This window comes from Podospora pseudoanserina, chromosome 3 (genome assembly GCF_035222485.1).
Source record: "Podospora pseudoanserina strain CBS 124.78 chromosome 3, whole genome shotgun sequence".
NCBI lineage: Eukaryota > Fungi > Ascomycota > Sordariomycetes > Sordariales > Podosporaceae > Podospora > Podospora pseudoanserina.
The window spans coordinates 2,209,113-2,222,022 of NC_085922.1; the positions used below are offsets into that span (position 1 = coordinate 2,209,113).

The 12,910-nt window shown below is 54.2% G+C and overlaps 5 protein-coding genes across 5 annotated transcripts; 3 read left to right on the top strand and 2 right to left on the bottom strand.

The window, feature by feature from the left end:
* Positions 1 to 65: 65 nt before the first annotated feature.
* On the bottom strand, positions 66 to 3,882 carry QC764_306430 (uncharacterized protein). The gene is made up of 3 exons (XM_062945748.1): positions 2,397 to 3,882; positions 1,303 to 2,280; positions 66 to 1,175 (listed from the first exon to the last, which is right to left on the bottom strand). Exons 1-3 carry the CDS (start codon positions 3,178 to 3,180, stop codon positions 352 to 354), a joined length of 2,586 nt encoding a protein of 861 aa, XP_062801776.1. The 5' UTR covers positions 3,181 to 3,882; the 3' UTR covers positions 66 to 351.
* ARG3 (ornithine carbamoyltransferase) lies at positions 3,713 to 5,677 on the top strand. The gene is made up of 3 exons (XM_062945749.1): positions 3,713 to 4,635; positions 4,691 to 5,378; positions 5,443 to 5,677. Exons 1-3 carry the CDS (start codon positions 4,279 to 4,281, stop codon positions 5,484 to 5,486), a joined length of 1,089 nt encoding a protein of 362 aa, XP_062801777.1. The 5' UTR covers positions 3,713 to 4,278; the 3' UTR covers positions 5,487 to 5,677.
* On the bottom strand, positions 5,650 to 7,349 carry ILV6 (acetolactate synthase, regulatory subunit). The gene is made up of 2 exons (XM_062945750.1): positions 6,140 to 7,349; positions 5,650 to 6,009 (listed from the first exon to the last, which is right to left on the bottom strand). Exons 1-2 carry the CDS (start codon positions 6,916 to 6,918, stop codon positions 5,826 to 5,828), a joined length of 963 nt encoding a protein of 320 aa, XP_062801778.1. The 5' UTR covers positions 6,919 to 7,349; the 3' UTR covers positions 5,650 to 5,825.
* On the top strand, positions 7,125 to 10,168 carry QC764_306460 (uncharacterized protein). The gene is made up of 6 exons (XM_062945751.1): positions 7,125 to 8,096; positions 8,187 to 8,407; positions 8,554 to 8,575; positions 8,640 to 8,866; positions 8,915 to 9,734; positions 9,786 to 10,168. The coding sequence occupies exons 1-6, from the start codon at positions 7,895 to 7,897 to the stop codon at positions 9,899 to 9,901; spliced, it is 1,608 nt and encodes a 535-aa protein (XP_062801779.1). The 5' UTR covers positions 7,125 to 7,894; the 3' UTR covers positions 9,902 to 10,168.
* A 230-nt stretch (positions 10,169 to 10,398) lies between these two features.
* Positions 10,399 to 11,216, top strand: QC764_306470 (uncharacterized protein; the record flags this gene model as incomplete). The annotated part of the gene is made up of 2 exons (XM_062945752.1): positions 10,399 to 10,451; positions 10,529 to 11,216. The coding sequence occupies 2 exons, from the start codon at positions 10,399 to 10,401 to the stop codon at positions 11,214 to 11,216; spliced, it is 741 nt and encodes a 246-aa protein (XP_062801780.1).
* Between the last annotated feature and the right edge of the window lie 1,694 nt (positions 11,217 to 12,910).

The following is a 12,910-nucleotide window of genomic DNA, read 5'->3' on the forward strand; positions in this document are numbered from 1 at the left end:
CATTCATTGTACATATTAAAAGAGAATCGATACATTACACCAAAACTAGACATTCATGAGGCAACTGGGGTGTGATCAAAGGAAAGGACTGTTCTGTATTCGTGCCATTGTATCCCTAAAAAAGCAAAAAGAAAAACAACTGTGTACTCCGAACCCAATCCATATACACGCCCCCCCTTGATACTCATTGTAGGTCTGATATCCATCCTGTACTTACTCTCCCTGTCGTCTCATCGTGTCCCCAAATCAAGCAAACCCTTCATAGCCCCCCCAGTTACATAACTCCACAAAAGCCAAACGCCATCCCAGTCCCTTCCCAAATATGCAAATCAAACCATCCTCCCCCGAAAATCACAACCTAACCGCAGCCCCAATCCCCCTCCCCCAATACCAAACCCTCTCCCTCCACCTCCCCAACCTAACCCCCACCACCGCCCTCGCATCCAGCTTCATCCTCCCCCCCAACGCCTCCTCGACCTTATCATACCCCACACTGTCCAAATCCCACGCCACCGGCAACCTCGGCGTCTTGCTCTCCCCCGGCGGCGCCGCAAACGGCAAGTCATACTCAATCGTCCCGATCACTTCCGTATGGTTATACAGCGCCGTGGCGTTGACATACTCTATATAAAGCATATTCTTTTTCAGCGGGCTCACAAGCGTAAACTGCGCCGTCGACGACCAGAGGTGAAACGTCGCATCCCGAATAAAGTGCGTCTTGTCGTCTTCCGACTTGCCGGGCAGAGACAGCTTCGGTGCGTCGAGCGTAAAGTTTAATCTCGAGAGCGACGCCCCCAAGGAGGGGAGAGAGGGGATCGTGCCAGCGTGGGTGCGGATCGTGATGGTGGTGTTGTAACCCGACAGATACTGAGAGATGAGCTCCCGGCCGACTTTGGGACCGTCCTTCTTGCCGCCGAGGATGGGATTCCACTTGGCAAAGACGGGGATGTTGGTGTTGTTTCCGAGACCAAGGTCTAGATTCTCTGCCTGGGCTTCTCCCAGTGTTGTGCCGTTCTTTTCAAAACGAATGCTGATAAAAGGAATATGTGCTGTATAAGGCGTAGGATTGGTAATGTTGACCAAAGCACGGAGTGAAATCGAATCAGGCGTCGTGTCGAGAATTTCAATGTTGCCAACTTTGGGTTCCGCAAGACCGGGGAGGTTCTTTCCAAGAGCTATTGACCAAGGTAATGTCAGTGACGGTGCCCCACGAAGATGGTCGGTTGAGCTGCCAGCGCGGAATGGAATCATGGATGACCAATGGCGACTAACAGTGTGGTGATGATCAGAGTAGATACGGACGTTTAACTGGGATTTTGCCCTCGGCGGGCACCCCCTTGACAACGATGCCACCGAGGACTGTCTGCACCTGGACATCGACGAGCGCGTTGATGTCGAGCTCAACACCCTTTCCTCCGAAAAGCAAAGCTGCGATCACATCAGTCATGACGTCGGCGTCTGTCACGTTGAGTGGCGCATCGACAATCCGAGACTGAATCTTGAGGGTAGCCTCCCCACCATCAGTAGCGGGGAACTGGGTCGAGTTTGCTTGTTGCCACTCTTTGAGGTTCAGCTCTCCAAGCTTGTCCTTCTTGTAGAAAACGTCGGCGTTGGCCCGAACATTGGTGACATTGAGAGAAAAGTTCATCTCCGCCGGAAGCCCTGCGATGACCCGAATCGTGCCCGACACTCTTGGGTTGGATTCGGGGTCGTCAGGCTCGGCTGCTGGATCTGGCATCTTAAAGTGAACATCCGTCAAGGAGAAGTCGCGAATCATGTTTTCAAACGATCGTCCTGGGAATGGCACAGGCACAGTGATGCTGGACAGGACATCAGCAAGCCAGGCTGGTGTGTCGCCGTCGGGCTTCTGTCGGCCTCGAACAAGCACGGTCGTTGTTTCGTTGCCAAGGAACTTTTCGAAGAGCAAATCGAGCGGTGAAGAGTTGGAGTTGGGACAAGCGCGAGTCAAAGGTTCAGGCAGTTTGTCGACAACACCATCGGCATCGACAGCAACTTCGGAGCGGGACTTGACAGAGGTGCGGTGAGTAATGGCGGACGCAATGACGATGGGAGCGTCATTTGTTCCGCATCCGGGGACAAGAATCTCGAATCCAAGCTCGGGGATATCGACCGAGATTGGGTACTCGTTAAAGGCTTTGATGGTGACCTCCACACCCATGGCCCACCGCTCAGCGTGTGACGTGCTTCGCTCAGGCACGGGAATCTCCTTAAAGTTGAGCCTGGTGATGTTATAAGCGGGCAGCTGGGGCATGTCGTGGCCTACACTACTAATCAGCAACATGTTCATGGTTGGGGCAGGCAATCCAGTAATCATTTTCAAAAGAGAGACTTCTCTCCAAAGTACAACGAAGCGAAAGTGCGGTAGAGGGATTGACCTTCAAATGTCAACGACTCAGCAATAGAGTGCGTTCCGAGAGGAATCATTCCCGCCCTCAGCTGAATATCAGCCTTTCCCAGCACCCGAACCGTATCCAGCCTTCCTTCCAACCACTCATTGGCAATCGTTCGGATACCCTCAGCGTCGCCCGGGATGAGATCGGCAACAAAGTCCACCGCGTTGTTCTGGCCGTTGGCGATACTAACATCCATCGAAGGGACTGCCGCACTTCCCAGCAAGATGTTGTCATAGTCTGGCAGGTAGACATTGATCCTGGTATCCTCCGTCCCGATACTTCCAACCAGCCATGTAGCAGCCTTGCCCACCCGTCTAACATGTTCGTTTTCCACACGCTGCGCATCAAGGCGGAAATTCGCCTGGATTCTGGCCCGTACACCGTCGGTCGTGATGGACACCAGCGACAGATTCGTCGGTTCAAGAACAATCGCTTGTTTGGCGTACTCCTCCACCGCGGCGGGCACAAAGAAAGCCCCAATCATAATCCCAAGCGCAAAGAGTGACAGTACAATCACAGCGATCAGTGAAGGCTTCGGTATCGATCTGTCTTTTGTCGGTTTGACCGAGACGGCGTCCGTCTCGCCAGCAGCAACAGATGCTGTCTCGTCTCGTACGTCATCATCCTCGCCATCGTAGCGCCGAGTTGCGCTTGACGATAATAAAGGTGTTGATTCTGATTGTTCGTCCATCACTCGCGCATCGGGATCGGCGGCTTTCGGACTGCTCAACGCAGCCAGAAATGGCGTCGTTTCCGAGTCTGACATGATGACACTCGAGATGTCGATGGGATTTAGGCGCTGTTGGGTTGAATGGTTGGGCGGTGGGAAGAAGCTATTGCTTGCCGTCCGCCGAGGGACAACAGGGATGGTGCTTATCGTCGCCTTGGCCTATGACATGGCCAGTGAGGTGTTGTCACCAGGTCCCCGCAGCTATCGATAGTGATGGAAGAGAGAGAGAGAGAGAACCGCAAAACAGACGGCGGAATGGGTCGTTGAAGAATGAGAGACCTATGGTGATGTCGAGGAAGTGAAGAGAGGAGCTATGTGCAGATAAGGTTGGGGCTGGATGACATCGCTCGGTTGTCCGCCTTGTTGCTGCCTCCGTTCTGCGTGCCTTGGAAACGGCAGGGCGGGAACAGCCCACGCGGCCAGAGGTGTGGCGCTCAGTTGAGCAATGAGAGGTCATTGGTCAGTTAACAAAAGAAGGTGTGTGGCACGGGCGCCCAGCCTTGAGCAAGCGAGACCAGGAACAGGTCCCGAACGCGGGGGAGAAGACGGCCAGTCAAACAGCTGCAATTCGTCATCCTGCAGCGAGCCCTATCCCAGCAAAACTCAAAACGCCGATGCCTCCGATTCAAGGAGCACACCATGTTGAGCCAAATGTTGGGCGAGAAGCAAGAGGAAGCATCAGCTCGAAGCCAATTGGTGCCCTCAATCAGAAGACAGAGTTGAAGTCGAGATCTTCCCATGACCACACAGAATTCTACAAATGCTGCCTTGGTGATAGAGTCAGACAGACCAACTGACCTCATACAATTTTCCAACGGGACCGGTTACCGGACCCTTATTTTTTATACAAGTCATCAAGGTCCCCCCGTCTGGGCATCTTCCTTTTTTTTGGTCCAACCTGCATACTGACTCACGACCTGTTGCCCTCGTCAACCAATTTCCCCATAAGAAAGAGGAGGCAATCGCAAGATACCTCTCATTCCAGAATTCAACCGTTTGATACCCACCCACTCCCCACTACCAGTCATCGAGATCTGATCCCAAGCCAAAGAGAGAGGAATTTGTTTTACTCCCAGGCATTCCCTCCCTTTAAAAGATCTCTCGATAATACACCACCCACCCTTCTCACTCGTCATGATGCATCGTGCTGGCTTCCGCACACTGAAAACAACAATGGCTCACCTCCAGACTCGCTCCCTCTCCTCTGCTGCCTCCGGGTCGCAGCCCAGGCATCTCATGTCCATCAGCGACCTCACCCCAGCCGAGTTCACCAGACTAGTCCTCAACGCCTCCTCTCACAAAAAGGCCGTCAAAGATGCCTTCGCCGCCGGCCAGACACCACCAAAACCCCTCCACGGCGCTATGACAGGCAAGACCGTCGCCATGATGTTCTCCAAGCGCAGCACCAGAACCCGCGTATCAACAGAAGCCGCCGTCCAGCTCATGGGCGGCCACCCAATGTTCCTAGGCAAGGATGACATCCAGCTCGGCGTAAGCCCCCCTTCTTTCTTCTTACATCTGTTGTACCCAATCTAACAACCCCCAGGTCAACGAATCCCTCCACGACACCTCAGTAGTAATCTCCTCCATGACCTCCTGCATGGTCGCCCGCGTAGGCCCTCACTCAGACGTGACCGGCCTAGCAGCCTCCTCCTCGGTCCCCGTGATCAACGCCCTCTCCTCCGACTTCCACCCCCTTCAAACCATCGCCGACTTCCAAACCATCCACGAGTCCCTCTCCTCCACCCCCTCCTCCTCCTCCCTCGGCCTCGAAGGTCTCAAAATCGCCTGGGTAGGCGACAGCAACAATGTCCTCTTCGACCTCGCCATCGCCTCGGTCAAAATGGGCGTCCACATCTCCGTCGCCTCCCCGACCGGCTACGGCATCCCCCCCAACATCAAATCCATCATCCTCTCCGCCGCCCAAGGCGTCTCCAACCCAGGCACCTTGACCGAAACGACCATCCCTGAAGAGGCGATCAAGGACGCGGATATCTTGGTCACGGACACGTGGGTGAGCATGGGGCAGGAGGAGGAGGCGAAGAAGAGGTTGGAGGCGTTCAGGGGGTATCAAATCACCCATGAGCTCGCCAAGCGCGGGGGGGCGAAGCCGAACTGGAAGTTTATGCACTGCTTGCCTAGGCATCCCGAGGAGGTGGACGATGCTGTTTTTTATGACGAGAGCAGGAGTTTGGTGTTTCCAGAGGCCGAGAATAGGCTTTGGGCTGCGGTTGGTAAGTCACCCTTGAACATTGTCACCCGTTTTTTGTGAGATGAAGCTTACAACTCTTGACACAGCTGCCCTCGAGGCGTTTGTGGTCAACAAGGGCAAGATTCTCTGAATATTTGGGATAGTTGAGATGAGGTAGAAGGGGGGTCTACAAAAAAAGTGTCTTGGTTGGTTTTACATCAGGGGGCTAGGGAGCGTATGGCTTTTTTTTTCTGGAGAGAGGCGTACGGAAACAGAAAAGTTATATATCACGGGTAGCGATTTGAGAAAGATGTCAAAATAATCTGGGCAATTCAAATTCGGTATCAATTTCCTCTTTAGATTCGGTTCTACGCCGTTCCACCCACACGCCTCACAAGTAAAACACCCGCGTAAACACTTTTTGTAGCTCTCCCAGAACTCTCAGAATCAAAGCAAATCGTCCCATTTCATTATTACTACCAAGGTTGTTTTAACCAGGGGGGAGGGTGCTGGCATCGACAACCTCGTCAGCGTCCTTGACGTGCTGATCCTGCTCATCAGGACCGTAGAGGGGTGATCTAGGCAGGGCCATCAGACCGGTGCGGGCGGACTCGAGAATGCCAAAGGGAGCGATGAGCTTGAGGAAGGAGTCGATTCTCTCGGGCTTAGCGGAACTGTTTTTAAAGAAGTGCATATTAATGACTGTTCGACTGGTTTAGGGGGGGGTGGGCGACTCAAGGTCCAACCAAGCAGTGAAAAAGCTTGGCCTGATAATGAAAAGTGGGGGGAAGGGGGGTCACTTACATCTCAACAATGCAGCTGTTAGTGCTAATATCGAGAACCTTTCCGCCAAACTGATGAGCAAAATAAGTGATATTCTTGAGATGCTCATGCTTGTGACGCAGAGCCTCGCTGACAACCAGCCTGCTAGGGTGGAAGTCCTGCGACACCTCCTCCAAGCTAGGCTCAGAAGCAGCAGGGGCCGCCTCGGCAGCCTCAGCAGGAGCCGTGATCTCCCTGTGGTGGGCGAGGAGCTCCTCAAAGTACTCGGGACCAAGAATGTTGATCTTGGCGAGGAGAAGCTCGCGCTGGACGAGAGCAGAGTTTGTGTAGTCCAGAACGGCCCATACGGGGACGAGATCCTCGAGTTGGCGACGGGCCTGCTCGACGACGCCGTCTTGCCCGGTAAGCACGATGGTCATGCGGGAGAGGTCCTCTACTTCGGTGTTGCAGACGACAAGGGAGTCGATGTTGAAGCCGCGGGCGGCGAGAATGCCGGAAACGCGGGAGAGGACGCCGGGCTCGTTTTGGACGAGGCAGTTGAGGACATGGCGCTTCGGAGGGGCGACGGAGGGGGTGGGGGTCTCGTAGAGGATGTTGGACACGGCTGCTTGGGCTGACCACGAGGGGGGCTGGTCGCTGATGGGGAGGGGTGCCTGCCGGCGACGGTTGGCTTTGTAGGCAATGGCCGAGGTGGAGGAGCTCTTGCCGGAGCTGTGCCTGACGGCGGTTTGCGCCAGGAGGCCGGCACGGGCCTGCGTCGCTATCCTCTTGGAGGGAGCGAAGAGGCAGCGGGAGGCCATCTCTAGCTGTGGGTTGGCGACCCGGGCAGGTTCGTTTTGCTGGGGAAGGGGTCGATCAGGTTTGTTTATCGTCAATCTGAAGGAGCTGTCGACGTCAACATGGGGTGTTTGTTTCGCGGATCAACAAGCTGAGTCACCACAATGTCGGGAAGCCGGGGAAGGAAAGGGTTGAAGAGGAAAAAGTGACTGACCGAATCGGCGCTCAGGTCCGGCGTGCACACCGCGAAAACCCTCCACAATGGCTGGCTGTCACAGCTCAACTGAGCTCAACTGGCTCAACTGGCATTGGTCAATGGCCGCTAGCCAGCGCTTGGCTCCGGACTCGGTGAGAGGTGGTGGGGTTTTCAGTGGTGATGGTTCCGGAAGGTCGGTTAAACCCTCCTCCGGCCGTCCATTTCCGGGCATCTCTGTCTGCAGACAGGCACCCGGACGTTTTCCAGGGTCCCTGGTCCTCATCGGCCACACAGTATTTGGAACAGTGTGTACCTCCGCGTCGTGGACAAAATATCATCTCAAGGCCTTTGAAGATAAGTTATTGTTGATATATCTTTGAAAACAGCCAATAGGCCTTTGATGATAGCTGACGAATGCTTGAAGATCTATTGACTGTCTTTTCGTATGTCTACTTCGTATCGGGCTGTCTTTGAAAGTCTATTGACTGTCATGTTTTAGGGCCCATGCTCTGCATCAGTCTCCATTTACTGTCCAACATAACGCCCCGTTTTCATCCTTCCACTGGCGAGCCTCGTGCATTTTTCTGCGCAACCGAAACTTTGGAGCTGTCCAAGGGCCTTCATTATATGACACTTCGACAACCTCTTATTGATCCCAACTCCGTTGCGCTACTTTTCTGTCTCGCCCAGCCAGTCCTCAACTTCGCCTGTCTATCCGCAACAGATACGGTCCCTCCGTTCCGTCCTTCTTCACCTGCGACTTGACACCTGTGCCTCGCCGAGAGAAACGAAACGCGCGCGCAATGGACGGACGTAGCACGAAGCGGTCTCGCTTTGACCAGACCGAGCCGGAGCCTCGCCGTCCCTCGAGATTCGACCGTCGATCCCGTTCGCCGCCGGGGCGCAAGCCCGACTCGGATCGCGAACGTGAGCGCAGCCCTCTTTCTCGGCCTCGCGACGCGCCCACCGGTCCCAAGTCCCCAGTTGATCCCGCTGCTGCTGCCGGTAGGTCCTGAAGTTTTTTTTACTCTTTTCCTTTCTCCTTGACACACCTAAGCCTCTCCATCCTCTTTCCTATGCTAACGTATCCAACAGCCGCCGCCGCTGCCAAGATCAACGCTCAGCTACAGGCCCGCAAGGGCATCCAACATGTCGATGTCCCACCCGTCCGGTCCGCGTCGTCCGGCAAAGAAGGAAGCGCCGGACCTGCCCTCAACGGGGAGGTGTATGTTGCCGATGGCGACTTTATCAAGGACATCGAAGTGAACGATCTGCGCAACCGCTACCTTCTGACCAAAGGCTCGACCCAGAAAATGGTAAATAACTCCTTGTGTTGCCTACTGATACACCATCAGGTCAATATCCAAGCTTTTTGTGCGGGACAGTCTTGCTTACTGGAAGCTCGATAGCTCGCACAGGCACACCCACTTTTGCATCTGCTAACCTCGGCTGCTTGATCTAGATTAAAGATGAAACTGGTGCCGGTACGCCCACACTTGATACCTCTGCTACTCTGTTTGGACTACGGTTGACCACATGTGTTTCAAGATGTCACCACTCGCGGAAGCTACTTTCCCGACAAGTCGATGGCCACGCCGGCGAACCCTCCTCTCTACCTCCACGTAACGTCCACGACCAAGGAAGGCTTGGACAAGGCAGTGGCCAAGATCGAGGAGTTGATGAAGCAGGAACTCCCCCAACTTGTCGATGAGCGCCGCTTTCAGCGCCGCCACAACCCCGAGCAGCCGCCGGTCGAGCGTGACGAGTTTGGCCGAGTAAGTACTATCGAATTTGTTGTGAAAGAATCTGCTGACCATGTACAGCGCAAATGGCCCGAGGAGAAGATAGCAATCACGCTCGAGTCGGTCCCAGGTTTCAACCTGCGCGCTCAGGTTGTTGGACACGGTGGCGCATACGTCAAGCATATCCAGTCGGAAACTGGGTGCCGTGTTCAGATCAAGGGCCGCGGGTCCGGATACATCGAATCCTCCACGGGCCGTGAAAGCGAAGAGGACATGTACCTCCATGTTGCCGGCCCCGATCCGCTCATGGTCAAGAAAGCAAAGGAGCTCTGCGAGGATCTGTTGGACAACGTAAAGCAGGAGTACGAAGCATTCAAGAGTCGGCCTCCTCCCCAGCGACATTACAACGGCGGAGGTGGTGGTGGTGGTGGCTACGGCGGCGGTCGAGGTGGTGGCGATTCATTCCATGGTCAAGCATACAACCGCGACAGTCACAGTCACCATAACAGCAGCCACAGCCAAAGTCATAGTTACAGCAACTCCCCTGCCCCTCCGGCAGCCTCTTCTTCGGCATCTCCTGCACCAGCGGCCAGCACTCCCACAGCAACGAACCCGGCTGACTACGCCGCTCAGTACGCGCAATACATGCAGTACTACGGCAGCGCGGCAGCTGGTGCTGATCCGTACGCGGCGTATGGAGGGTATGAAGCGTACATGCGAATGTACCAGCAATGGATGGCAAGCCAACCACAGCAAGCCCCCGCTGCCCCAGGTGCATCTGCATCTCCCCCCTCCTCCTCCACCAAGCGATGCGGCGCCTCCCCCACCGCCTCCTTCCTCGGCTCCTCCCCCTCCCCCACCAGGAGGACCCCCAGGCACCTCTGGTGGGATGTACAGCGCGGTATGATTCTCTCTGCTCGCTTCAGAAGCCGCTTGACTAACTTTTGTCTAGCAACCTCCACCTCCGGGGCTCTAGAGAAGGCAATGAACAAAGAAAAGGAAACTACCTACTTTTTGGAATTGGGGGGGGGCGCCCTCAGCGATAGTCAATATGCCTCGGTAGATTAGTTACTATGGCTCTAAAATATAGTCAGGACGCCCCTTGGCCAGACTTGACACGCCTTCAAGCACGGTCAAACACCTTCAAGTACCGTGAATATGCCTTGAATGATGGTCGAAGGCCTTTCCGTTATTTTTGAAGGGCTTGCCATTGAAGATAGTCCGCATACCTTCCAAGCTATTGAAGAGGAGTTTGAAGATAGTTGAGAGGCCTTTTGCAACATTTTGAAGCCTTGGTTTTACATGTAGTCAGTCTCCTTCCTCATGCTGTCATGATATCTCCCGGCCGTGCCGTTGGTCAAGTCCAAGCTCCGTGCCTGAGTGTGTGGGGAGCTTTAAGCTCCATTCTTTCCCCACACAGCCGCCGGGCCGCAGTGTCACCTTCATCCAGCAGCTTCAACCTACAAACTCACATCTGACGGTTGCCCTTGCCATCCCCTGTTGAAGCGGCTGGTATATTCTCCTATTTCACGATATAACGTTTTTCATCGAATCCCGTCCCCGAAATGAGTCACCAGCGTCACTTTTCCGACGCGGCGGTCAAGGAGCCTCACTCGGTGTCCCTCAAGGTTCTCCGGCACGTCTTCTTCCCTATCCAACTTTTATATCTTGGGTGTCGACTAACAAATGGGGAAGTCTGACCCGACCATCTCTCGTATCTCAATACCCCCTCTCACCACCTCTGTCCTCCTCCTCCTCCATTACGCCCCCTCCTCCCCTTCCCGCCTCGCTATCTTACTCCCCCTCCAGCACCAACCCGACCCCTTTCTTACTCTCCCCCATCCTCGCCCTCCCCCCAAGCTTCGGCTCGGCATATGTTGGGACAACCTTTTCTTGCACCCTCTGCGCGAATCATGACATCCCCCCCCCCATCGACGGCGGTCCCCCCCTGTCGGTGAAGACGATCCGGGATGTCAAGATCGAAGCAGAGATGAAGACGCCTTCCTCTCCTACCCTCATCCCGCTGCTACCCCCCGGGAATGACGAGGGAACAGATCTCAGCCCGGGTGGGACACTCCAAAAGATTGTGAGTTTTGATCTACGGGAGGAGGGGGCGCACACGTTGGTGGTGCAGGTTAGTTACTACGAGGCTACGTCGACGAGCGGGAGGGCGAGGATGTTTAGGAAGTTGTATCAGTTTGTTTGCAAGGGGTTGTTGGTTGTGCGGACGAAGACTTCTGCGCTTGGTTTGGGGAAGCAGGGGAATAGGAGGTGGGTTTTGGAGGCGCAGATTGAGAACTCGGGTGGTGGGGGGAGACGGGGGGATGGTGGGGGGGAGGTGGTGTTTATGGAGGAGATTGGCTTGGAGCTGAAAAGGGGTTGAGGGGAGGGATGTGAATTTCTGGGGGAGGGGCAGGGGGGAGGGAGAAGGTTGTGCTTAGGGCTGGGAAGGGGAGGAGGTGGTCTTTGTTGTTGAGGAGGAGGGGAGTGGGATGGGAAGGAGGAGGAGGAGGGGAGGAGGGTTTTGGGGTTTTGCAGATTGGGTGGAGGGGGGAGGGGGGGTGGGAGGGGGAGTTTGGCTACGGGGAGGTTGGGGACCAGGGTTTTGAGGCCGAGGGAGGGTGGTGCTGTTAGTAAGGTGTGATGGATGAGGATGGGGATGGGTCAGGGAGAACAGTGACTGACTGATGGGGCGGCGGGTTTGGCAATGGTTGGTGAATGTGGTTTACGGTGGGCGGGAGCAACCTTTCAGCGGTGGGAAATATAGACCCCAGGTCTGCTCTTGCTACAGCGAAGTAGCTAGTTCATCCAAATTCATTCGGGTCCCCTAGCCCAGTGGTCGGTATTCTGAGTATGCTCCCAGGAGCAGGAGTCCGGAGGACACCCACTGGACCTCTTCACGGTAGGTAGTTGGTTCGAGTACTCTCAAGTCTCTGTTTTTTTTTGATCCTTTTTTGCGACTTTTTCATATATGGCACACGGCTTTGTAAGCCAAAAAGCTAAAGAGTATTCGATGGAGAGCTTTGCAAAGACAATCAATAGGCCTGCAAAAATAATTAGTACGCCCTCAAACCAGTTAACATGCCTTGAACATAAAGTTAATACGGCTTGAGATATAAAGTCGTCGAGAGGTCTTGTCAGATTGCTTTTCGTTATCCTGGGATGCCTTTTTCTACGTCCGTCGCTGTCCACAACCTTTTTATTTCGCGACGTGTGCACCTATCATGGGACACTACAGCAAAGGCCGCCAGCCTCTGGCCTCTGTTTAGTTTGATAGTTGACGGTGTATGCGCCATATATGAAATCAACGAACAAGCCTGCTTTGAGTGGTGAAGAACGGGCTTGGAGTTTTGAAACCCGCGCAGTCTCCTTTTTACGGTTGCAGGCGTAGTGTCGATGTCTGCAAGTTCCTCCAAAAGCCATGATCGGTTGGTATGACCGTTAATACAATGGGATCTATTACAGGTGATAAAATAACAATGATGGTAGTGTCTGCCTTGGGCACTAGGGTACTCTGCTCATGATGGTATAATGTAGCATCTCTCAACCAATTTCCTTGCTCGACCATGTCAATTTTCTGCTTTTACAGCAAGTGACATCCATCCACCCATGCAGATCAATCCATGTTCTCCCAGATCTGAATTACCACCTCCCAGGTCCAACTTGGTATAAACTTCTCACCTATGTACAAGGTCCAGGTCAGTAATCAACCTGAACCAATGATATCAACCTGATTATTTTCTTCTTGTCTTTTTTTGGTTTTTGTGACTGTCCCGTGCCTACCACCACAAGGTGCTATGGCTGAAACGCTGGGGATCGGTGGGTTTGGGTTTCGTTCCCCCAAGCCGTGCCGTCTCTTGTTACACTGCCGCATCCACTAGGAAGTGAACTGGGGCTGCTGGGTGGAAATATATCATCAGACCGAGGCTTTGAAAGAAGGAGCAAACTTTTCGTGTTATTTAGTATTGATGGTGCCTCTTCCGAGATTTCAGCCCGAAAGGAAGAAAAAAAGGTTGAGATGAACAGGTATCCAGATCCTGCATGAGTTTAGATATGGGAGAGTTGCTTGATTGGGAT